The 25,157-nt window shown below is 45.2% G+C and overlaps 1 protein-coding gene across 1 annotated transcript in view; it reads right to left on the reverse strand.

Annotated features, from left to right (window-relative positions):
• Positions 1–25,157, reverse strand: part of LOC137533683 (cytohesin-4-like) — an 84,823-nt gene that overhangs the window by 38,847 nt on the left and 20,819 nt on the right. Inside the window, exons 2-7 of the mRNA XM_068255023.1 lie at positions 22,039–22,115; positions 19,321–19,385; positions 19,174–19,240; positions 13,711–13,829; positions 9,903–9,983; positions 4,059–4,171 (exon numbers count right to left, since the gene is read on the reverse strand). Of these exons, the coding sequence (XP_068111124.1) occupies positions 4,059–4,171; positions 9,903–9,983; positions 13,711–13,829; positions 19,174–19,240; positions 19,321–19,385; positions 22,039–22,115 (522 nt within the window). The remainder of the gene's footprint in view (positions 1–4,058; positions 4,172–9,902; positions 9,984–13,710; positions 13,830–19,173; positions 19,241–19,320; positions 19,386–22,038; positions 22,116–25,157) is intronic.

Below are 25,157 nucleotides of genomic sequence, written 5' to 3' on the forward strand. Positions count from 1 at the left end.
GGTCCTTAGGGTTAGGCACCACCAGGGGTGTCCTAGGGTTAGGAACCAGCAGGAAGGGGGGTCTTAGGGATAGGCACCACCCGAGGCGGGGGGAGTGGAGGTTAGGGTTAGGCATAAGTAGTAGAGGGATCTGTGTGAGAGTCGTGTCAGATTTAGCTATAGTAAAATATTGGTAACAATTACTGATATTTTACTAACAAAAGTTAACGCTTTAAATAATAGAATATTGGTAAATTTACCAATATGCTACTATCTGCACTGTTCCTGTGCCTTATTTTCCAAGGTGCCCAAAATTCACGTAAGCATTTCAGGGGTTAGAAGGCCACACTATAGTATCACTGATATATAATAAGCAAGAGGACCACTGAGGGGAAAGATTCTGTAATATTGAAATTAAAAATGTTTTTCTTATGAAGTTATAAAAAAGTTAGAAAGAACAAACTTCCATCTTCTTTCCTAGAGAGTGAAGTAAGTTTATGCTCAGTCAGACTATTAAACAAAACACTGACAGTTCCATTTGCCCATTGTAGTTTTATTATTTGCCAGAAGTTTCCCCAAATGTGGAACTTTCCTGGATTTTAGACTTTTTCTGGCCCCGTGGAAGCATAAATTACGGGGTTGACAGTAACTATTGTTTTGGACCAGAGAGTAAACCGTAAATATGAGGCAGAGAGGAAGCCGTGAGAGTTTATGGAAGGGCTGGTAACAGAAAGCTGCCCTGGGGAGTCCTTCACATCAATTCACTCCCACTTCAGAAAAAAACCTTACCTTGCTGGGTAATATTTACAGAACAAATGCCAACCGGACAATCCCTTGAGTGTCTCTTTCCTGATCTGCTCTAAGACTCCGCCACACACAACTCTGTGGCGAGGTGCAACTTTCTAGACAGTCTTATGGATCTGCAGATCAGGATCAGGGCTTAGTAAAACTACGGTCAAACATAAAAATTCAGCAAATAACTATAAGCATTAATCCAGGGGTTCTCAAACTGGTTGCCTCGAGCACCTTCCAGGGGTGCCTCAGCATTCATCCCCATCCTTTGTGCATTGCCATCAGGTAATGCCACCACACATTGATATACACTGTGGCTGCACTACCAGCCAGTGAACCTGCAGTCCCGGCAGCCGTAGTTGAAGTTGGACATCAGAGGAATCGGGTGGAGCGACGGATCAGTACACCTTGGCCAGGATAGGTAAGGAAGTGTTTGTCCAGCTAATGGGGGTCACTTACAATCTGAAATGGGGGCTGAGGTGATGCTGCATAATTATAAAGGAGGGGTTACTAACTGCAGCTCCCATGTGGGGAAATGTCTATGTGCTCTACAAGATAAACTCTTCATCCTTGTCATGTTCATTCAGAAGAGATGCTGCATAATGGGGGGGGGGAGAATGCTGCCTCACTAATTGGAGTGGGGGATGCTGGGTAATGAGGGTAACCGATTATTTGGAGGAGGTAATGCTGCCTAACACGGGGGTCGCTAATAAGGGTCATAACAGCATTTCGGTAGTTGTTTTGTTTTGCTTTGAAAAAATGTCAAGGACATCAAGGGCACCCTCACCCAAACTCACCCAAAACGTTTGAGATACAGTGGCTTAACATTCTCTTCTACACACAAATCTTTCCTTGCGTCTATGGCGACTATGGCAAAGTGAAAACTTCCATGGAGCCTCTGGTGCCCAAATTTCTGGGTATAAACGATATTTGTATAGGCACCTATGGTGGCGCCCAAACTTTCACGGCACCTCCAGGACTTCAATTTCCTGTTTCCTAATCAAAGACCTTCTACGAAGGTAACAACAAGCTGCACAACTATCTACACAGGATGAGGAATACATTTGGATCAAGCCATCAAGCCAATGCTATGCTTCTAGGGCTAGCCTGCTTCTGTCATTGCTTAATAAAGTTCTGCTTGTTATCGCCCAGTAAGCGACTCTTCAAAGAGGAATTCCGGTAGTTAAATGAAAGGAGAGTCTCCGGACCAGACAGAATTATTCACCTGCTCCTCATTACCGATCCCGGCATTCCCAACAGGTCGATAGCCTCCCGTCCGCTGCAGGTCTGCATATTGTATGTTTATAAAGTGCAGGAATAGCTCTAAAAGCATTATTTATAGATTAAAGAAATGCTATTGAAGTGATAGACGTTTGAATAAATCCATATTATCATTTTCCAGGTAAGTTAATGCCTGTCCTTTTCTTTCATGTCTATTCTTTCTTTTTATTATCATTTGGAGATATGCAAGGCAGAAGTTTGCCTTCTTAAAACAGAAAGTATTTGCAATTATTCAGAGTGGAGTGAGCATATGATGACTCCCACAATGCATCACTGCTGAATATGCAAATCATCCATTGTTGTCCCTGTAAGGTAACCACACCTCCAGAACCGTTGGAATGCAATGATGTGTCAGCTTGTTAACCACTTTACCCCCGCCCGTACGAATTTCTCCGTCCCTTTTTCCAACCTTTAACCCCCAGGGACGGAGAAATCCGTACTTTCCGCGCTCCCGCCGCTGCCCGCGCTCCCGCTCGCTGTAGCACGCATTCCCGCTCGTAAACACGCCGCCCGCCGCTCGCCCGGAGATCAATGAACGGGAAAATCCATTCCCGTTCGTTGATCTAAGCCCCGCAATGATCCGCTGCTCTCCGATAAGCAGCACGATCATTGTGAAAAAAAAACCCCACTTACCCAGCCTCCTAGTATTTCCTCCAAGCGTCCAGAAGGTAAATAGTTACCTTAGGGACTTAACTTTTTAAATATTTATGTCAAGAGGGTATAACACTGTTACTTTATAAACGATGGGCTTGTAATTAGGGATGGACGCAAAACTGAAAAAAATGCACCTTTATTTCCAAATAAAATATTGGCGCCAAACATTGTGATAGGGACATAATTTAAACGGTTTTATAACCGGGACAAAAGGGCAAATACATTTAATGGATTTTAATTACAGTAGTATGCATTATTTAAAAACTATAATGGCCGAAAACTGAAAAATAATAAATTTTTTCCCACATTTTTCCTATTTTCCCATTAAAACACATTTAGAATATAATAATTCTTGGCATAATGTCCCACCTAAAGAAAGCCTAATTGGTGGTGGAAAAAACAAGATATAGTTCGTTTCATTGTGATAAGTAATGATAAAGTTATAGACGAATGAATAAAAGGAGCGCTGAAAGGTGAAATTTGCTCTGGTGGTCAGGGGGTAAAACCCCTCAGTGGTGAAGTGGTTAATATTACAGAGCCACAATAACCCAACATGCACACAGACTGTTTCTGATTGGTTGAGCCTCATCAGTGAATGGCAAGTATTAAGGTGGCTCTATGGAGTGGACAGCGCTGCGATCGGTGGCGTAGCAATAGGGGTTGCAGAGGGTGCGACCGCATCGGGGTCCTTGGGCCAGAGGGGCCCCGCAAGACCCTCCCTCAACTGCAGATTTACCTCTTTATTGGTCTTATATTTATAATAATCACTTCGATAGATGCTTTGAATGGTAATAATCATGAACGCACTGCTCCCCGTCGGGAAATTGCCCACCGCTCCTGCCGCGCACCTGACCAACCAACCTTGGCCAGACATATTGCAGCATGTGCTATCAACAATGCGACCAATTTCCGTCCCAAAAATCGTCGCTTTGTCGGTCAGGTATGCACTTGGCGGCACCAACTTTCATCAAATTTGACTATAATAATCGAATTGGATGGTTGATCATTTGTTGTGCTGATTGTACGGTCTGTGCTGATTGTATGGATTGGTCGCGATGTGCTGATTGCACTCTCTATGCTGATCATATTGATTCATCGCCTGTGCTGATTGTCTGCGCTGCTTGTATTAGTTGATCAGGCTGTGCTAATTGTACTGTCTGTGCTGATTGTATTGATTGTTTTTGACTGTGCTGATTGTACTGTCTGTGCTGCTTTTATTGGTTGATCAGGCTGTGCTAATTGTACTGTCTGTGCTGATTGTACTATGTCTGCTGATTGTATTGATTGATCTGGCGGTGCTGATTGTATTGATTGGTCGAGCTGTGCTGATTGTGTGTGTGTGTCCTCATCACCTGCAGATTTGAAGGTCTCGGGATTGCACTGGCAGTAGTGAGCGGAGAAAGTCTCCATTATCCGGTCGATCTTCTGAGCCTCTCCCGGAAGTCGAAATGTTCCCAGAAACCGCCTGTGAAGAGTGGAAAGAGAGCTGTGAATCAGTTTGTTTGATACGGAGGACAGATAATGGCCACTAAAGCATCCTGAATGACTGGTACTCAGGTCTAGGCTGTTTAGCTATGAGGAATTCACCACCCAGAACATTCTGGGTGAGCGCTGTAAAAACAGGGCAGGAGATTTGGGTGCGGCCGGCGCCACCGTAGGCTGTAATAGGAATTACGGCTATAGGGATAGTGAGTTGGGCGCTGTCAAAAGACAGTGCCCAAATTACTACAAAAACAGTGTAATTCGGCCGTCAGCAATAGCTGGAAGCCCAATTACATTTTTTCCCCACTATCTATGGCGGCCTGGAGGGGGAATAGTAATTAACGCTGCCAGGACTTGTGCAGGAGCAGAGGGAGCTTTTTAACGGCTTTACCCTGCGCCCAAATGTCCCGGCGGCTGTTTCATAGGTATGTATTCTGGGAGACTACGTTTTATTTTTACTGGCTTTGGAACTCTCAGTAAACATTCTACAGAGATGTGCAGTAAAGATGTCACCAACTGTGATAAATGTCAAATGTAAATCAGGGAGAGGAAAGGTTTTACAATGGGCAAATATTGGCTGAATAATTTACACTGTAAATCAATATTGTATTTTTTTTATTATGTTATTTTCACTGCAGTCCCTCTAATTTATTAAAAGGCAACACTTTTTAATCTTCATCAGGGCCTGATTTCTGGAAAGGCCCCCAAGGCTCAGGCCTTGGGCGGCAGCTGGCTAAGGGGCGGCTGGACATAGAAGAGGGATATTGCTGCATATGGAAGAAGAGGCTGCAAATAGAATACAGTGGTTGCAAATATGGAGAAACACGTGGAAATAATAGTTCCTTTTTTTGTATAGCACTTTTCTCCTGTCAGACTCAAAGCGCTTGCGAGGCAGCCAATAGAGCGCACTCAGTAGGCAGTAGCAGTGTTAAGGAGACTCGCCCAAGAAACTCCTTACTGAAATAGGTGCTGGCTTACTGAGCAGGCAGAGCCGAGATTCGAACCCAGGTCTCCTGTGTCAGAGGCAGAGCCCTTACCAGGCTGATCTGTGCTGCGTGGGCTCTTCAGCCCACAATACAGATCAGATAACAGGCAGGGCGATCAGACTTCACCCCCCTTTTTTCCCCACCAGGGGGATGTCCTGCTGGGAGAGTCGGATCGCCACTGCTCTGTGTGGCCGAGCGTGGGGGGGCTCCTCAAAGCCCCCCTCCGCAGCGACCCATGGGCGGTACAGGACGGTGATCCATCCTGCACCGCCTCCGATAGGCTTCAGCCTATCAGATGCCGGTGATCCCCAGCCAATCAGAGGCCTGGGATCGCAGATCTCCTTTACGTCAGTGCTGGGCCGAAATTACGCATTAGCGTAATTACGCATCTTAATTCACTACAAATGCACCGTAAGCGTTACGTGTAAGGTTACGGTATTACGCGTAATTAATTACGTGTAGACCGTAGGGTTACGTTTTACGCGTAACAAATTACGCGTAAGACAGTAAACTCCCATTGAAATTACACAGTCTGCCGTAATCGCGTAATATTACGCTCCCGTATAATATAAAAAAGCCGCCGACTTTAAGGGTTAATAGCAAAGCCCCCTTAAGTGCTAAGAGCCTCAAATTTGGAGAATATATTAAGGAGATCAGAAGGAATAAGAGGAAAAAATTTTTTCAAAAAGACCTTATAGTTTTTGAGAAAATCGATGTTAAAGTTTCAAAGGAAAAATATATACATTTAAAAACCCGCCGACTTTAACGGTTAATAGCAAAGCCTGCTTAAAATTTAGGAACACCAAATTCACAGGGTATATTAAGGGGATCAGTGGGAATAAGGCCCGGTTCACATTAGCGGTGGCCGTCCGGAATCGCCGTGCCGGAGCCGGACCGCTTGCAGAACGGACGGAACGGACGCACGGCAATAGCAATGAAAGCCTATGCGTCCGTTCACATGCGTCCGTTCTGCCGGACCGGATCCGGACCGGATCCGGACCGGATCCGGACTCCGGCGTCCGTTCCAACATGCGCTATTTTTTGGTCCGCACCATCCGGCCAATGGAAACCAATGAGAACCGGAGAGCGCACAACACACTGGCTACAAAAACCGGACGTTCTACCCCACTTCCTATGCATTTTGGATGGGGACCACATGGGCCCAGCGTTCAGGTGGGGCAGCAGCGATTTCATGCTGGAGCTCTAGGCAGCAACATGTCTGATTAGTCTGATAACGAGGAGGCGAACAACAGAGAATTCCCAGGTATACGAGTAAAAAATGCCTGGATCCATGGTCCCAACTGCAGTCTCTGTATCCACGGATGGTCTCCACACGTCCACCTGTCTCCAACAATGACCCCAGACCCTTCTGCTGACCTCCCAGACCCCAGGTAATAACAGGTTGTTATCTCCTTAAGAAACCGGATCCAGACCGCAACCGTGTTCACACCGCACGGAAACCGGATGCAAACGGACCGGATCCGGACCGGATCCGGATAGGAACCGTACGGATCAGGTCCGGTCCGGATACGGTGAGGTCCGGACATCCGGTGCGGTTTTGACAAAACCGCAAGTGTGAACGGGGCCTAAGAGGAAAAATTTTTTTTTCAAAAAGACATTATAGTTTTTGAGAAAATCGATTTTTAAGTTTCAAGGGCGAAAATGTCTTTTAAATGCGGAAAATGTCAGTTTTTTTTGCACAGGTAACAATAGTGTTTTATTTTCATAGATTCCCCCAAGTGGGAAGAGTTTTACTTACTTCGTTCTGAGTGTGGGAAATATAAAAAAAAAACGATGTGGGGTCCCCCCTCCCAGACCTCTTTAACCCCTTGTCCCCCATGCAGACTGGGATAGCCAGAATGCGGAGCACCGGCCGCGTGGGGCTCCGCACCCTGACTATACCAGCCCGCATGGTCCATGGATTGGGGGGTCTCGGAAGGGGAAGGGCAGCCAAGCTTTCCCCTCCCCCTCCGAGCCCTTGTCCAATCCAAGGACAAGGGGCTCTTCTCCACCTCCGATGGGCGGTGGAGGTGGAGGCCGCGATTTCCTGGGGAGGGGTTCATGGTGGCATCTGGGAGTCCCCTTTAAAAAGGGGTCCCCCAGATGCCCACCCCCCTCCCAGGAGAAATGAGTATAGAGGTACTTGTAGTACCCCTTACCCATTTCCTTTAAGAGTTAAAAGTAAATAAACACACAAACACATAGAAAAAGTATTTTAATTGAACAAAAAACATAACCAGGAAAAAAGTCCTTTAATATTCTTAATTAACCATTAATACTTACCTGTCCCTTTAAAAGCCAGTTCCCACGCAATATCCTCGGAAATATACTAATCAGTTACAATGTAACGAAGTTATTACAATGTAACAACTTTGTTACATTGTAACTACGCCGCACCCGACGTCACTCACCGCCGCCGCCGCCGCCACCGCGTCTGTGCTGCAGGACCCGACAGAGCTCTGAGCTATAGCTCAGAGCTCTCTAAGCATCTTTGTATTTGGGCTCCAAGGAGGAACCCCATTGGTCTGCTAAGGACCAATGGGGCTCCTTGGAGCCCAAATACAAAGATGCTTTCGAGAGCTCTGAGCTAATATAGCTCAAAGCTCTGTCGGGTCCGTGCAGGACGCTAAGTCCCCGCCGGCTCCGCTGCCCTCCCCGCCTCTCCCACATGTCACCTATATACTTGCTGGCACCCATGGGTGCCAGCATGTATATGAGTGACAGGTGTGGGCGGAGTGGACGGCGGGAGCCGGCGGGGACTAGCGTGTATGCGGCGGCCGGCGGGTGAGCGGCGAGTGACGTCGGGTGCGGTGGTGTTACAAAGTAACAAAGTTGTTACATTGTAATAACTTTGTTACATTGTAACTGATTAGTATATTTCCGAGGATATTGCGTGGGAACTGGCTTTTAAAGGGACAGGTAAGTATTAATGGTTAATTAAGAATATTAAAGGACTTTTTTCGTGGTTATGTTTTTTGTTCAATTAAAATACTTTTTCTATGTGTTTGTGTGTTTATTTACTTTTAACTCTTAAAGGAAATGGGTAAGGGGTACTACAAGTACCTCTATACTCATTTCTCCTGGGAGGGGGGTGGGCATCTGGGGGACCCCTTTTTAAAGGGGACTCCCAGATGCCACCATGAACCCCTCCCCAGGAAATCGCGGCCTCCACCTCTACCGCCCATCGGAGGTGGAGAAGAGCCCCTTGTCCTTGGATTGGACAAGGGCTCGGAGGGGGAGGGGAAAGCTTGGCTGCCCCTCCCCTTCCGAGACCCCCCAATCCATGGACCATGCGGGCTGGTATAGTCAGGGTGCGGAGCCCCACGCGGCCGGTGCTCCGCATTCTGGCTATCCCAGTCTGCATGGGGGACAAGGGGTTAAAGAGGTCTGGGAGGGGGGACCCCACGTCGGTTTTTTTTTTTATATTTCCCACACTCAGAACGAAGTAAGTAAAACTCTTCCCACTTGGGGGAATCTATGAAAATAAAACACTATTGTTACCTGTGCAAAAAAAACTGACATTTTCCGCATTTAAAAGACATTTTCGCCCTTGAAAAAAAAATCGATTTTCTCAAAAACTATAATGTATTTTTGAAAAAAAAATTTTTCCTCTTATTCCCACTGATCCCCTTAATATACCCTGTGAATTTGGTGTTCCTAAATTTTAAGCAGGCTTTGCTATTAACCGTTAAAGTCGGCGGGTTTTTAAATGTATATATTTTTCCTTTGAAACTTTAACATCGATTTTCTCAAAAACTATAAGGTCTTTTTGAAAAAAAAAATGTTCCTCTTATTCCTTCTGATCTCCTTAATATATTCTCCAAATTTGAGGCTCTTAGCACTTAAGGGGGCTTTGCTATTAACCCTTAAAGTCGGCGGCTACCTAACATTGATCCATGCGTCAACTTTTCCGCTTGGCAGCATGACCTTACGCATTAATTGCTAGTAGGATTTTACGCGTAAACCTATAACGTAATAACCTGAATTACGGTATACTTACGCGTAATTGCGTAAGTGCTATGCGTAATTATAGACATGTACCGAAATTGACTGTCTATGCCGTAAGCGTAATTTCGTAATGCGTAATAGCGTAAAATTACGCGTAATGATCCGTAAGCGTAGCTTTCTCCATTACGACCAGCACTGCTTTACGTCGCTGCTGCGTAGCAGCGCCGTGCGACGTAAACATCAGGGATTTCTTCCCCGCGTGTTTACATTTAGCCTGCGAGCCGCGGATCGGAGGCTCGCAGGCTGTTCACGGAGACACCCTCCGTGAACGGAGTGGCCGGTTCCATGTAAATCCACTTATGACCAGCCGCCGCCTATCGGCGTTAGGCAGTCATTAAGTGGTTAACTATTACACTATCCAGCCACCGAAATAGGGAGCTGCTGCCCAAGGGACCTGTATAGAACTGAAGGGGGTTGCTGTATATGAATGTTAGACATGGAAGAGGGGGCTGCACAAGGAATAGGAGGAGTGAGGATCTGTACATGGAAGGTGAGCTGCAAGGAAGTTGGCCTAGGGGCGTAAAAAGTATAAATCCGGCCTCGATCTTCATATTTTCCATTCCTAGCCCAGATCTCATCTCTTTCTATCACAATCTAGGTTTTCCTCTGTTCTGTCTCATGCTGTCTGAACTTTGTGCACTCGGCGGGAGGGGAAGCCAGACTTTGGCAGGAAGTGAGGTCGCTCCATGCGGATAACCCGCCTCCCCCAACACTTCTCACCTCAGAGCCTCCACCAGTCCCAGCTTCTCCAGGTTATGGCGCTTCACAAAGGCCTGCAGGACCTGAATATTGATGGAATCCCTGGAGAGACAGAACAAAAGAGATGCGTTTGAGGAAGGAAGAGGGACGGCGGGTAGCAGAGGAACAACACGAGAAAGAGGAAGATGCACCAACAAAAATATTACACGATGGGAGAACCGTGTGGTTACGAGACCAGCACTGTGTCATAGAGCTTGAAATAAATGTGTGAGAACATTACAGTAACGCTGGTTTGTGTATCTCCCCGAAACTGCAAGAATACGGGAACAGAACCGCTCCGCAACTTCATCAGAATCATTACCGAGAAGTCACTAAAATTCTGAGGAAGAAACTTTACATACGGCACGAGCTGCAAAATAATTTAAAGAGTAACTGTCAGGCTGCAGAAGCTAATTTAAACCTCTATTCTCCTGTGTTAAACAGTTTAGAAGGAAGCCCAAAAGCCATTAGTGAAGATAAAAATCTCAGTTACCTTTGATGTGTGCTTATCTCAACCACTTGATGACCCACCCTTTACCCCCCCTTAAGGACCAGCGCTGTTTTTACTGATCTGTGCTGGGTGGGCTCTGCAACCCCCAGCACAGATCAGGTAGCAGGCAGAGAGATCAGATTGCCCCCCTTTTTTCCCCCCTATGGGGATGATGTGCTGGGGGGGTCTGATCTCTTCTGCCTGCTGGGTATTGCGGGGGGGGGGGCACCTCAAAGCCCCCCTCCGCGGCGAAATTCCCCCCTCCCTCTCCTACCTGCTGCCCCCCCCGGCGATCGAGGCTGCACAGGACGCTATCCGTCCTGTGCAGCCAGTGACAGGACGTCCCCTGTCACATGGAGGCGATCCCCGGCCGCTGATTGGCCGGGGATCGCCGATCTGCCTTACGGCGCTGCTGCGCAGCAGCGCCGTACAAATGTAAACAAAGCGGATTATTTCCGCTTGTGTTTACATTTAGCCTGCGAGCCGCCATCGGCGGCCCGCAGGCTATTCACAGAGCCCCCCGCCGTGAATTGACAGGAAGCAGCCGCTCGCGCGAGCGGCTGCTTCCTGATTAATTAGCCTGCAGCTGGCGACGCAGTACTGCGTCGCTGGTCCTGCAGCTGCCACTTTGCCGACGCACGGTATAAGCGTGCGGTCGGCAAGTGGTTAAAGGCTATTATAGACCCATAAGGACGCAAGCCGCATACTAAACTGCAAAGCATTCTGGGGCCCTCCCCTCGGCTGCTAATGAGACGTTACAGCAGCTTCTAATCAGTCCAGCGTGTAGCACTGAGAAATCTCCGGGCAGAGTACACTGCAGGAGTCAGCTATTGTTCCTAGCCACATGGCTCATTAATATTCACTGCACACTGTGTTGTTCAAGTACCAGCTTATCTGTGATCAGGAAGCAGGCAGGACATGACGACACATTTGACAGAAAAACATGGAGCCTGCCATGAGCTGTCAGGAGCATCATTCTCTGCATATACTATATACAAATTCTGTGAAATCCAAACGTGGACAGTGAAATGCATATGTAATGTAAGTACAGCCAATCTTTAGCTACTGATATATGTGTTTATTTTCTCTGAGACCTTATACCTAACAGCTCCTCTTTAAGAATATTGGCAGTTTTTCTCATAAAAAAACATTTTGTAGACCAAAGAGGGTTTATTAACGTAACAAAATAGATATTTTCTACAGCAACCACTTTTTAGATTGTGAAAGAGAACAGAGTCGCCAAAAGGATAAAATGTATTTAAAAACTTTAAAATTCTTCGGGAGTTAGTGGTGGACTTACCTCCCTGAAGTAGACATGAAACTGTCGATTTTCACACAGAAAAATGTATTTATATACTCCAACATGCAATGCAACGTGTTTCGGTAGGCATATTCCCGCTTCCTCAGGCAATAATAGAGAGAGGAGTACACAACAGTATAGTCTCAAGGTCACGATAAGCATTGCATTGTTGGAGTATATAAATACATTTTTCTGTGTGAAAATCGACAGTTTCATGTCTACTTCAGGGAGGTAAGTCCAACACTATTGCCTGAAGAATTTTAAAGTTTTTAAATGCATTTTATCCTTTTGGCGCCTCTGTTCTCTTTTACAATACCAGTATCCACCCCTGGTGGAGGGGTCGAACCCCCTTTTTTTCTTCTGACCTACAGAGAGCGACATCTTAATCCTGAGTGAGGACAGGTCTAATCTCCTCACCTGCATCTACAGTGGTTGCCTCAGCGGTAACCCTGACTTGTGAGTATATCAATTATATACTTCTTATTTACCCAATTACTTTACATACTACACTATATTGGGCTCTCGGTGTTCCCCTCTTTTTCTTTCACTTTTTAGATTATATTTAAAGACCACCTCCAGCCAAGGAAAGGTCTGAATGGCAATACATATACGTAGTCTATGCACTGTGTACAGTTAGATTAACTTTACATTTGGTACATCATAGTGGATAGAACAGAATCACATCTATATCTGTAGCAGCACTTGCTTATTTCTAAAGTACACCCTCAGCATTGTGTCCTCCCCTCGAGCCAGGTACCCTCCCCTACCCCTCCCTCTTCTGCTGTCTGCCTGCCTGGATCAAATTACTTCTCTTTTCGCAGTGTGTAACAGAGAGGAAAGACAGGAGAACTGCTGTCTGTTTGCTATAATTCTTATGTCAGATGTCTGCCTGTCTACCTGCCTAGATTAGATCACATGGACATGGGGGGGGAGTTATGACATCAATCCCCCAGCATCCTTTGCACCTATGGTTTGGAAAGAAAAAAAAACAGCCAGGGCCCAATTTCACACTGGCCATATGTGGAATACGGACCCTGGGAGTGAGAAAATCACACTTTATCATGTGTGAGTTTATATATCTTGGCAACTTATTAGGTTTAAAATAAACTGTAATTTATAATGTAGGCTCTTGATATATCCCCACACAAGAATTTTTGTCAGTATGTTTCCCTCAAAACATAATATTCAGCATCCTGTTCACTAAACAACATAAGAAGCAGCATTTTCCTTGAAAAACATTATTAGGTAGTCCTGTGCTCCCCTCCTCCCTCATCCCTGGTGGTCAAGTGCCCCCCCTCCCCCCTCCCATCCACTCACAGTGCCCCCTGGTGTCTAGTGGCCCCCATCACCATATAACTCACTCTGAACAGTGCTGCGGAAGATGTTGGCATTATATAAATACTAAGTAATAATAATAATTTGATTGGACTAGTGGTCCCCCCTCTCACTTACAGTATGCCCTGGTAATCTAGCAACCTTCGCCCACACTATACAGAGATCTGCGCAGGAAGCAATGCTGCAATATAAGTAACATGTCTCCCTGGTTCCGGCAGTGATTATGGCTTGCCTATGTTCTGCACTGGTGCCGGCCTCCTCTAGTCGTGATTACCTGAGCTCAGCTTGATGATGTCATCAAGCAAGGACACAGGTGATAGGTCCTAGAAACATGGGAGAGCTACAAATGTAACTGGAATGGGCAAATGGTGAGTCACTCCATACTAGTGTACTGTCACGGTTTTGTGGGGTCGACACGGTGTACCGAATGTGCGGAAATCCAGCATTCTATGTAGCTAAACTGTCATAGCCAGATTTCTAGAGAGGCCACAGAGGTCCAGACCTGGCTGCCCGTGGGTGTGGCCACAAGACAGTTGGCCTAGAGGCAAGAAATTAAAAAATCCATCCTTCTATACAATACAATGGTGCTGCCTGCTGGGTAGCATGACATTGATCTACTGAGTAATGAAATGCGTGCTCAGTCCAAGATAAATAATGGTTCTCACCTCTGACCGAGATATTCTCCTATCGCCGTCTTGCTGAGACCATCACCGTTATACAGGAAACCAGCGATCTGCTCTGCGTCGTTTTCCAAAAACTTCCTGTTGATCAGCAGTTCAATGCCCTGAAAGATAAGGTGATACATCGAAGAGCAACGGATACAGTGTTATACTGCCATAATAAACTGCACTGAATATACAGCGTAGCAAACAGGCTTTCCTGGAGTAAGGCAGTCATGGCAGCGTATCCATACAGCAGAAATACACCATTCTGTTGTAAGAATCTGTGGCCATTTCCACTGCCCTCAGGGGCAAGTGTGTACCTTTCTATTAGAGGAAATGGTAAAGCATCAGCTGCCGATGTTCACAGCAGTCATATCAATAGCCTAACACACTGATCACTTATTCTGAGCCATCTCCTACATATCATACAGAATTTTGTATGTCAATAGTGATGTTCTCAAATTGTGCATACTTTGCAACACATTTTGCAATTACAATGGAAAACCTTAAAGAGAATCTGTAACTAAAAACATCCCCTGGGAGGTACCCAGCTCGGGTGGGGGAAGCCTCCGGATCCTACCGAGGCTTCCCCATCCTCCTGTGTCCCACGGCGGCGGAGAAAATGCTCCTTGAACAGCGTGGATGTAAATATTTACCTCCCGGGCCCCAGCGCAGGCGCAGTATCGGCTCTCTGCACGGAGAACGGAGATAGGCGAAAATAGCTGATCGCTGTCAAGCCGCTCTACTGCGCAGGCGCAAGTCTCCTACGCCTGCGCAGTAGAACGGACCCGACAGAGATCAGCTATTTCTGCCTATCTCCATCAGAAGAGCCACAACAGCGCCCCCGCTGGAGCCAGAAAAGGTAAATATTGCACAGCCCGACAAATTGTCGCCTGTGCGTTCCGTGGGCTGCAGCGAGACCGCCGTGGGACACAGGAGGACGGGGGAAGCCTCGATAGGGTCCAGAGGCTTCCCCCACCCCAGGTGAGTACCCCCCAGGGGATGTTTATTTGTTACAGAGTTTCGTTAATGAAAATTTTCAAACTACAGACAGTCCCCCTCCTTACAAACAACTCAAGTTACAACATTTCAGAGATACAAAGTTGTCTCCATGTTCAAAATATACAATACTGTGTTTTTTTTTATTAAGGGGCAGCAGGCCACCATTGTTGCAGAAAGCCTCACACAGCCCAGGGCACTCTGTGAGAAAACAGAAGTAATGATGACCACATTCAGTGCGGCACAAACACACAGACCTGTTTCCTGAAATCACAGCTCACCACAAAATTCATAGAATCGACATCTGTCCATAAAGCTGAAATGCCAGGTTAGTTATCGGTAGAGGGATATCTTAGGTTTAGGCATTGGTAGAGGGAAGTCTTAGTGTTAGGAATCAGCAGAGGGAGGTCTTAGGGTTAGTTATCGGTTAGTTATCGGTAGATGGAGGTCTTAGGGTTAGTTATCGGTAGAGGGAGGTCTTAGGGTTAGTTATCGGTAGAGGGAGGTCTTAGGGTTAGTTATCGGTAGAGGGAGGTCTTAGGGTTAGTTATCGGTAGAGGGAGGTCTTAGGGTTAGTTATCGGTAGAGGGAGGTCTTAGGTTTAGTTATCGGTAGAGTGAAGTCTTAGGGTTAGTTATCGGTAGAGGGAGGTCTTAGGGTTAGTTATCGGTAGAGGGAGGTCTTAGGGTTAGTTATCGGTAGAGGGAGGTCTTGGGGTTAGTTATCGGTAGAGGGAGGTCTTAGGGTTAGTTATCGGTAGAGGGAAGTCTTAGGGTTAGTTATCGGTAGAGGGAGGTCTTGGGGTTAGTTATCGGTAGAGGGAGGTCTTAGGGTTAGTTATCGGTAGAGGAAGGTCTTAGGTTTAGTTATCGGTAGAGGGAGGTCTTAGGGTTAGTTATCGGTAGAGGGAGGTCTTAGGGTTAGTTATCGGTAGAGGGAGGTCTTAGGGTTAGTTATCGGTAGAGGGAGGTCTTAGGGTTAGTTATCGGTAGAGGGAGGTCTTGGGGTTAGTTATCGGTAGAGGGAAGTCTTAGGGTTAGTTATCGGTAGAGGGAGGTCTTGGGGTTAGTTATCGGTAGAGGGAGGTCTTAGGGTTAGTTATCGGTAGAGGAAGGTCTTAGGTTTAGTTATCGGTAGAGGGAGGTCTTAGGGTTAGTTATCGGTAGAGGGAGGTCTTAGGGTTAGTTATCGGTAGAGGGAGGTCTTAGGGTTAGTTATCGGTAGAGGGAGGTCTTAGGGTTAGTTATCGGTAGAGGGAGGTCTTGGGGTTAGTTATCGGTAGAGGGAGGTCTTAGGGTTAGTTATCGGTAGAGGGAAGTCTTAGGGTTAGTTATCGGTAGAGGGAGGTCTTGGGGTTAGTTATCGGTAGAGGGAGGTCTTAGGGTTAGTTATCGGTAGAGGAAGGTCTTAGGTTTAGTTATCGGTAGAGGGAGGTCTTAGGGTTAGTTATCGGTAGAGGGAGGTCTTAGGGTTAGTTATCGGTAGAGGGAGGTCTTAGGGTTAGTTATCGGTAGAGGGAAGTCTTAGGGTTAGTTATCGGTAGAGGGAGGTCTTAGGGTTAGTTATCGGTAGAGGGAAGTCTTAGGGTTAGTTATCGGTAGAGGGAGGTCTTAGGGTTAGTTATCGGTAGAGGGAGGTCTTAGGGTTAGGCATCAGAGGGAGGTTTTAGGTTAGGCATCAGTAGAGGGAGGTCTTAGGATTATGCATCAGTAGAGGGAGGTCTAATGCTGGGCATACACGGGTCGTTTGTTATCAATCGAGCCGCTGATGGCTCGATTGATAATATCTGACGTGTCCGATGACCCGCCGGATCTATTCCGCACTCGATACGGACAATAGCGGAAATCGAGCGGAAGATAAGAGAAGCGCAGGCGGGGACGAGCGGGAATCGATCCAGGCGCGAGCGGGGACCCGCGGGTGTCGATCCGGCGGCTAATCGAGCTGCAGAAACGGTTCGTGTATGCCCAGCATTAGTGTTAGGCATCTGTAGAGGGAGGTCTTAGGGTTAGTTAATGGTCAAGGGAGGTTTTAGGGCTAGGTATCGTTAGAAGGAGGTCTTAGAGTTCGTCATAAATGGAGGGGGGTGCTTAGGGTTAGACATTTTTAGAGGGAAATCTTAGTGTTAAGCATCAGAGGGAGGTCTTAGGGTTATTTTGTCGGTAGAGGGAGGTCTTAGGGTTATTTTGTCGGTAGAGGGAGGTCTTAAGCTTAGGCATCAGCAGAGGGAGGACATGGGAGATCGCTGCAGTTTTGTGGCACGCGGAGAGGCTAAAATTGAGGTTCCATATAGATGGAGGGGTTTCTCAACACTCTCCCATAGAAATTATCTGCTCCGCCCCCAAAAGCCCAAACAATTGACAAACCCCCTTAGGAGGAAGGTTCATTTAAGAGGTTTTTAAATAGTAGTGCTTAGCTCTCTAGAATCCGAACTGCACAACTGGAGCAGAGTCCTAAAGACATGTTGGGGCAAATTCCCGAATCAATGTTAAAGGGGAACTGAAGAGAGAGATAGATGGAGGCTGCCATGTTTATTTCCTTTTAAACAATACCAGTTACCTGGCAGCCCTGCTGATCCTCTGCCTCTAATACTATTAGCCATAGCCCCTGAACAAGCATGCAGCAGATCAGTTGTTTCAGACTTTAAAGTCAGATCTGACAAGACTAGCTGCATGCATGTTTCTGGTGTAATTCGAATACTACTGCAGAGAAGTAGACCAGCAGGGCTGCCAGGCAACTGGTATTTATTAAAATAAAATAAATATGGCAGCCTCCGTATACCTCTTACTTCAGTTCCCCTTTAAAATTGCTGAACACAGGTAGTCAACGTCAATTTTATCATTATTTCCGCAAGTTATGTAGCGCCCATTGTACAAATAGTGCTTTCTGTGTTACCTAAATAACGCAATGTAACCGGTGTAAGTAGCGGTAAAATCAGCATGCACGGCCTGTGCATAGCGATTCTGGAATATGCCCTATTGCATTCTGGTAATGTATTTTTTTTGTCAGCAGAATGCAGTAGTTGCCAAAAGTTAGTCATGTGGGTCTTGATTCACTAAACATAGCACCGCTTAACACCGCAAGTTATCTGCTGTTATGTGTGAATCTGCGCGCCTTACATCAGTGTCCCAATAGACTGTCACTTGGCAGACCACCTATTGGGCCAATCAGAGTGCGGGGATCAGCTCCTTTAATGTGACTGGACCTGCTGGTGCTCAGGGCGGGAGAAGTCGCATTACGTTATTAGCGTTCACTATGCAGCAATTCAGCAGCATCGCATGCGCGATTGCCTCGCAGCAATTCAGCAGCATCGCATGCGCGATTGCCTCGCATGAGCGAGTGCCTGCTCCCTGATTACGCATGCCATGCTGCCAATAACGCACAGAGAGTGCAGGGACACTGATTTAAGGCGCGCGGATCACTAGCGTGCACAACAACAAATAACTTGCGCTGTTATGGGGCGCTATGTTTAGTGAATCAAGCCCATTCTTATTAATTGAGCTAAACTCTTTTCTGGTGTCAGCTCCTGCCATTTTGTTGTAAATTTGCTGGTGAATTTGGGAATTGGGATTACAATGGCTGATTCACAAAAGTTATCTCACAAATTAGCTATCCTTACTTATTTTTCCCCTAATCCAGTGATGGTTAACTTTGGCACTCCAACTGTGGTGGAACCACAAGTCCCATGAGGAATTGCAATACTCTGAGGGCCCATTTCCACTATCGCGAATTTGCATGCGATTTTTGCATGCGAATTCGCATAGCAATACAAGTGAATGGGACTGTTTCCACTTGTCAGGATTCCTTTGCGTTTTTCTGTACAGAAAAAATTTGCATGGCAGAGCCATCAGAATTCGCATACCGCTATGCGAATCGCATACAATGTATTTAATAGGAAATTCGCATGCGGTTTGGGTATGCGAATTTTCATGCGAATTTGCATAGAAACAGTGGAAAATCACACCAGCACTGCCATGGTTAAATTCGCATACATCGTCATCCATGCGAATTCGCATAAAAATTCGCATAGACCCGCATGCATAATTCGCATCCGCATGCAAATTTTTCCCGCGATGATTCCCACCGCACAAATGGAAATGCAGCCTGACAGCTCTAAGCATAACTCGGGGAGGCAGAGGCATGATGGGATTTGTAGTTTTGTCACAGCTGGAGTGCCAAGGTCAGCCATCACTGCCCTAATCTAATGCATTTTCAGCATCTAGTTCCAGATAACAAAAATCTCTCCTAAAACTTTGTACCAGTCGAATTAACTTTGATGTTACTTTTCTCGCATTTATTTTAGCAGGTTTTTGTTTGTTTGTTTTGGTGATTTTTTTTTTTGGTAAGTCGCAAAATTAATTAAGAATTTGCCGAAAATGTTGCATTATGATTTTGCATCTTAGTTGAAAATGTTTATGTGAAACTATAATTATGCGAAACTGAACACTAATTCTGGGCGATTTCACTCACCTTCTCGGGATTCATGTTAAATTTCCTGTTGGCGCTGAGCAATTCGTTCTCTCTCTGTTTCTTACGACTGAAAAATAAAAACGGAATGTTAACAAATGATCACCGTATTGTGGGCCGATCTGCTTTCCCTCAGCTAAATCCAGTCACCTGATCTGCTGGCGCTCAAAATCGTCTATTTCTGCCACAATTTCCGTAATTTCATTTTGCAAGTTCTGTAAGAAAGTCCAGTAAAGGATGAGACAAGACACAGAGGGTAGGTGCACACATGCTGTATCATAACATGAAAGGATGAGTTTTTGGTTTGCTTGCGTTAGCGTCTTTTTTTTTTTATCGCAGATGCATTTTCCGAGCGTTTTGCATGCATTTTAATGCATTTGTGGTTTGCATATACAAAACGCAGATGCATTTTTATGCGTTTTAGAATTGTGTTTTATGCAAATTAATAGGAAGACAACAGGAGGTGAAGAACTCATCACAAAACAATAAAAAGAACAAAAAAAACCCGCATATATAAACTCATGGAAAACACATGAAAAAACGCATATCATTGCGTTCCCATTGACTTTCATTATGTGCGTTTTTGATGCGTGTTTTTGGATAGTATGCAGCAAAACCAGCGCTTTTGAAAACGAACGCATACAAAACGCATGTGCGTTTTTTCCTGCGACCCATAGACTTCCATTATTGGCAGAAACGCAGCGTTTTCCGCAACGCTAGCGTTTCTGCTAAGTGTGCACCTAGCCAGAGGTGCGTGTGAAGGAGAATATGGAAGTAGCAGGGTTCAGAGTTTTTACATCATAGTTTTGCTGTAGAGGAGTAGCAAACCTGTATTAGGCCCAGTGCACACCAAAATCCGCTAGCAGATCTGCAAAACGCTAGCAGTTTTTGAAGCGTTTTTTTTCGTATTATTTTGAAGCGTTTTGCTAGCGGTTTGCGGTTTTGTGTAGCTTTTTTTGTGTAGCAGATTACAGATATTGTTACAGTAAAGCTGTTACTGAACAGCTACTGTAACAAAAATGCCTGGAAAACCGATCTGGCGTTTTATCAAGCGTTTTGCGTTTTTCCTATACTTTACATTGGAGGCAGAAACGCCTCCGAAATCCAAAAAATGCAGCAGCCCGGGAGTATGCATTTCAGCAAAACGCCTCCCGCTCTGGTGTGAACCACCCCATTGAAATACATTACCCACGCGTTTCCACAGCTGCAAGCGTTCCTAAAAACGCAACTGAACCGCTCAGTGTGCACTAGGCCTTAAAGGACCGCTTCAGCGAAGAAAGTAAGCAGCTAAAATCTGTCAGAACCGACAGTTTTTGGACTAGTTCACCTCCTCATGGGGGATTCTCAGGGATTTTATTGTTTTTAGAAGCATTTCCTGAACGGCAGTCTAATGCTGGGAGCACACGATACGTTTTCTGCGATCGATTTACCATTCGATTCTCTTATTTTCCGCTCGCTTTTTGTTACGTTTTTTCTATTCACTTCTATGACAATTCGAGCAGAAAACGATCGAGAGGAATATCGGACACGACGGAATTTATCAATTGAAGGCATCCCTACTCACTGGCACACTATTTTGTCAGTAATGCTGGGAGGCTGGGAGCACACGTTTCGTTTTTTTGCAATAGAATCGATTCGATAGATGCCTTCGAATGATAAATTCCATCATGTCCGATGTTCCGCTCGATCGTTTTACCGCTCGATTTGTCATAGAAGTAAATGGAAAAAAGATAAGAAAAAAAGAGCGGAAGGTAAATCGATCGCATGGAAAATCGACCGCAAAAAAGTATTGTGTGTTCCCAGCATTAGACTTAGAAACTGCCGTTCAGGAAATGCTTTTGAGACTTCCCCATGAGGAGATGGACTAGTCCATCTGAAGAAAGCTTATTAGTCAAAAGTTTAACCTTTTTCTTTTAAGCTAGCCAATCAATGGAATCATCCTACATTAATTCAAAACTTCCTGTTTTTACTGATGACTAACATGGCACAATTAACATGGCACAATACTCTATTGCTACCCCAGGTAGTTACTTCAAGGACAACTGTAGCAAGAGAGATATGGAGGCTGCCTTATGTATTTCCTTTTAAGCAATACCAGTCGGAGCAGTGCTTTTCAGCGCTGCTAGCTTTGGGCGCAGCCAGCGCCGCCATAGACTGTAATGGGAATCAGTCTATAGCGGCGCTCAATGAGGAAGGTCGGCTCCGTCAGAAGACGGAGCCGAAGTTGTTTAAAAAACACAATAATTCGGCCTCCAGCAATAGCTGGAAGCCGAATTATTTCATTCCCCCACCATCCATGTCGGCCTGGAGGGGGAATAGTAATTAAAACGCCCCGGACTTGTGCAGAAGCAGGACCAGCCATTTAACAGCTGGATCCTGCGCCCAAGTCTACCAGCGCCGTATTCAAATGTACGCATACCAGTTGCCTGGCAGTTCTTCTCATCCTCTGTCTCTTAAACTTTTAGCCATAGACCCTGAACAAGCATGCAGCAGATCAGGTGTTTCTGACATAATTGTCAGATCTGACAAGATTAGCTGCATGCTTGTTTCTGGTGTGATTCACACACTACTGCAGCCAAATAGATCAGCAGGGTTGCCGGGTAACTGGTATTGTTAAAAAGGAAACAAATAAGGCAGCCTCCATATCCCTCTCACTTCAAGAGTCCTTTAACAGGGCACAGTACTTCAGCCTATTTACTGATCACATTAGATCATTGCTGTATCTCAGGCCTTCCAGTGTATACAGTCCCCTCACTAGCTGCAGAATGACAGGCCTACTTCATCTATGAGACTAATGGGATGGCAGTTGAACAGACATAACTGTTACAGAGCTGGAAGGAGAATGTCAGAGATTAACATGTACTGTACTTTAATGTGTTCAAGTAGTTCCTCTCGAGTATCTGATGTGTTGGTGCCGGTCTCTTCTGTGAAGGCCATGGAGGAGTCTACACAAAAAGATACAGAATGAGAGGAACATGAGTACAGAAGATCTTCTCAGAAGGAGATTTAGGCCTCGATTCATAAAGCATTACCTCATGCATTACCAATGCTGAAAACAGCAGACTTTACCGACCACTTAGCAAAATGTCAATTCATAAAGGCTGTTACCGCGTGAAAAGCTGAAATTACCGACCAGGGAGATAAATTACCGACTTGGCTGCAGTTACTGACAACACATGTCAGTAAATTGTCAGCAAATGTCAATTCATAAAGCACTCAACAAGCGGCAAGCCTGGCGGTAGTTACCGACACCTCTAGTGAGGCGATAACAAGTTACCAACAGCTCTGATGAATGCAAAGTGCAGAGATCCGAAGTCTGCTTGAGTCATCAGTGGAGAGAGCCAGAGAGCCCTCTGTGTGAGTCATTTGTGCAGGCAGGGAAAGACTGTGTGACTCATCTGTCTGAGTCATCAGTGGGAAGAGCCTTCTGTGTGATTTCATTTCTGCAGGCAGGGAAAGACTGTGTGACTCATCTGTCTGAGTGATCAGTGGAGAGAGCCAGAGAGAGCCATCTGTGTGATTGATTTCTGCAGGGCAAAGAGAGAATCACCACACTGCTCTACTCTACCGCTCAATGGGCTGCGGTAATTTACCGACCTCCAAGGGCAGCTGGGGAAATCTTTATGAATTAGCACACAGACCGGGAAAATACCGAGTGCTGTATTTTCCCGACAAGATTTTTTTATCGCACTGCTGTTTATGAATCGAGGCCTTAGTAGCTATCACAAACAATCTCATCGTTTTATTTCAAAGTATTTCTTTCAAACAGACTGCCAACCAGTGTTGTTTGCAAATTTCCGTCCCAAATCATTTTTGCATCCAAAATAATATTCAAAAACATTTTCTCAAATATGTTTTGAGTTTTTGCGAAAATGTGCAAAAGCTATATTTTACTGCGGAAATCATGAGAACGTTGAAAAACAATATTTTTACAGTTGTTTTGTTTTTTTGTTTTTTTTACTGCAAACAAAGCAATTTTTACAGTGAAAATTTGTGAAAAAATTTGAAAAATACTTTACTTATTTTTTGATGGCATGTTTGCTATCAGTACTCCCACGAACATTAATGTGAAAAGAATATTGGCATTTTCCCTCATAACTGCTGCCAGCTATTGCTGCTCGTCATGAGTAATTTTGGTTTTGTGTAATTTACACATCAACAATCCTGATCGTAATTACAGTTTTGTGGGTAATCTTGATTTTTCTTAATTTGCATAATTTTCACACTAATGAATTAAATTGAATGGTCTTTATTCAATTTTCCACTAAGTTTTATCCTTGGAGTAAATTTTCATCTTTTTAAAATAAATTTTCAGCACTCTGCAATTGAAAAATGACCTACGCGTTGGTGAAAAAGTACTGTTAAAAGTATTTTTCACTTTGCAGTAGTCTGAAAATGTACGTAACGATTTTGCATCATAGTTCTGTATTTCGCTACAAAATTACTATTATCAAATTAAAAATCGCTACCATTACTGTCAACATGGAACCTTCAACATGCTTCACCTGCAGAGTGACATGACATGGGGAAAATTATTTATAATAATTCTAGCACTAGGAAGAAACTCAGATTTTGCTTCCAAGGCCTCCCATGATAATTGTTTGTCTCCATAAAATAGCTTTTTGATCAGTGATGAGAAAAAATGGCAATATTCTTTTCGCATTCATTTTTCACGAAAATAATGTTACATTTCACTTTTGAAAATGCCATCGAAAAAACATTTGATAATTAGTTTGTACTTTTTCCTATTTTTTGCAACAATTTTTTTTTCACAGTTTCCTGAATTTTTGCGCTAAAATAAACCATTTTTTGCATTTTTCCAATAATAATAATAATAGTTATTATTATCTGCATTTTGCCATATTGCTAAAACACAATGTATTTTCACGTAAATTTTCTCGAAATCAAAAATGCCATTTTCAAAGTGAAAAATGACTTTGGAGAAAATTTGCCAGCAACACTGTTTTTGATGGCTGTCTGAATAATTTTACAGTATCGGACGATAAACTATGGAAAGCTATGTGTAAACTTTTTTTTTTCTTTCATTGGAATCAATGGATTACCCTCGCCCAATGGCCATTCCTGAGGGAACTGCTATGGAAATACCTTCAATGTGAAGCAGCTCACTTGTTCATGTTGGAAGTATCAACAGGATTATTACCTAAACTGCAGTTCAGTATAGCAACCACAAGATGTCACTGTGTGTGAAATGTGATAATCTCTTGGTATTCACTCTGTGTTCCTCTCTGTTGTAAGTAAGCTGCACTTCCTGATGCTGGTGTAAGATATATCTCTGCATGTTTTCTTCAGTAAAGAGTTCTAACCTGTTATACTGGGTGCCTATCTGCCTGTACAAAACACTCTGCCACATCAGTCCACCCTCTCCTCGCAGTTTGCTGAATCCATTGCTCCATGATCTCAGCCTGTAAATAGAGTCCTGTTAAGCTGGCCATACACTGGCCCGATTTGCGGCCGTTTCGACAGCAGATTCGACCACTGGGATCGAATCTGCTGCCAATCGTTCGCGCTACACGCCGAATTTCGATCCATTTCGTCCGATCCCGTTGATCGCTCCGAGCGGAAAATTACCGTCGATCGCCCGTGGGTAGGGAGCGCGTCGCTAGCGCCGTTCGATTGCCCGACGACCGACGCAATAGAGCGGCAATACATTACCTGCTCCGCTGGCGCGACTACCCCCGGTCACCGCTGCTCCGTGTCCGTGCTGGTCTCCGGCATGCTTCAGTTCCTCCTGCCCGGCAGGAAGTTTAAACAGTAGAGGGCGCTCTACTGTTTAAACTTCCTGACGGGCAGGAAGAAGCAAAGCATGCCGGACCTGGAGACCAGAGCGCAGACAGAGCACCGGTGACCAGGAGGACTCGCGCCGGCGGAGCAGGTAATGTATGCGCGGGGGGGAGGGGAGCGGCGGCGGCAGCAGCACCACCACCACAACAGATTGTGAACGGTTTAAGGCTGAAATTGGTTCACAA

The sequence above is a fragment of the Hyperolius riggenbachi genome, chromosome 9 (assembly GCF_040937935.1).
Source record: "Hyperolius riggenbachi isolate aHypRig1 chromosome 9, aHypRig1.pri, whole genome shotgun sequence".
In the NCBI taxonomy this organism is placed as follows: domain Eukaryota; kingdom Metazoa; phylum Chordata; class Amphibia; order Anura; family Hyperoliidae; genus Hyperolius; species Hyperolius riggenbachi.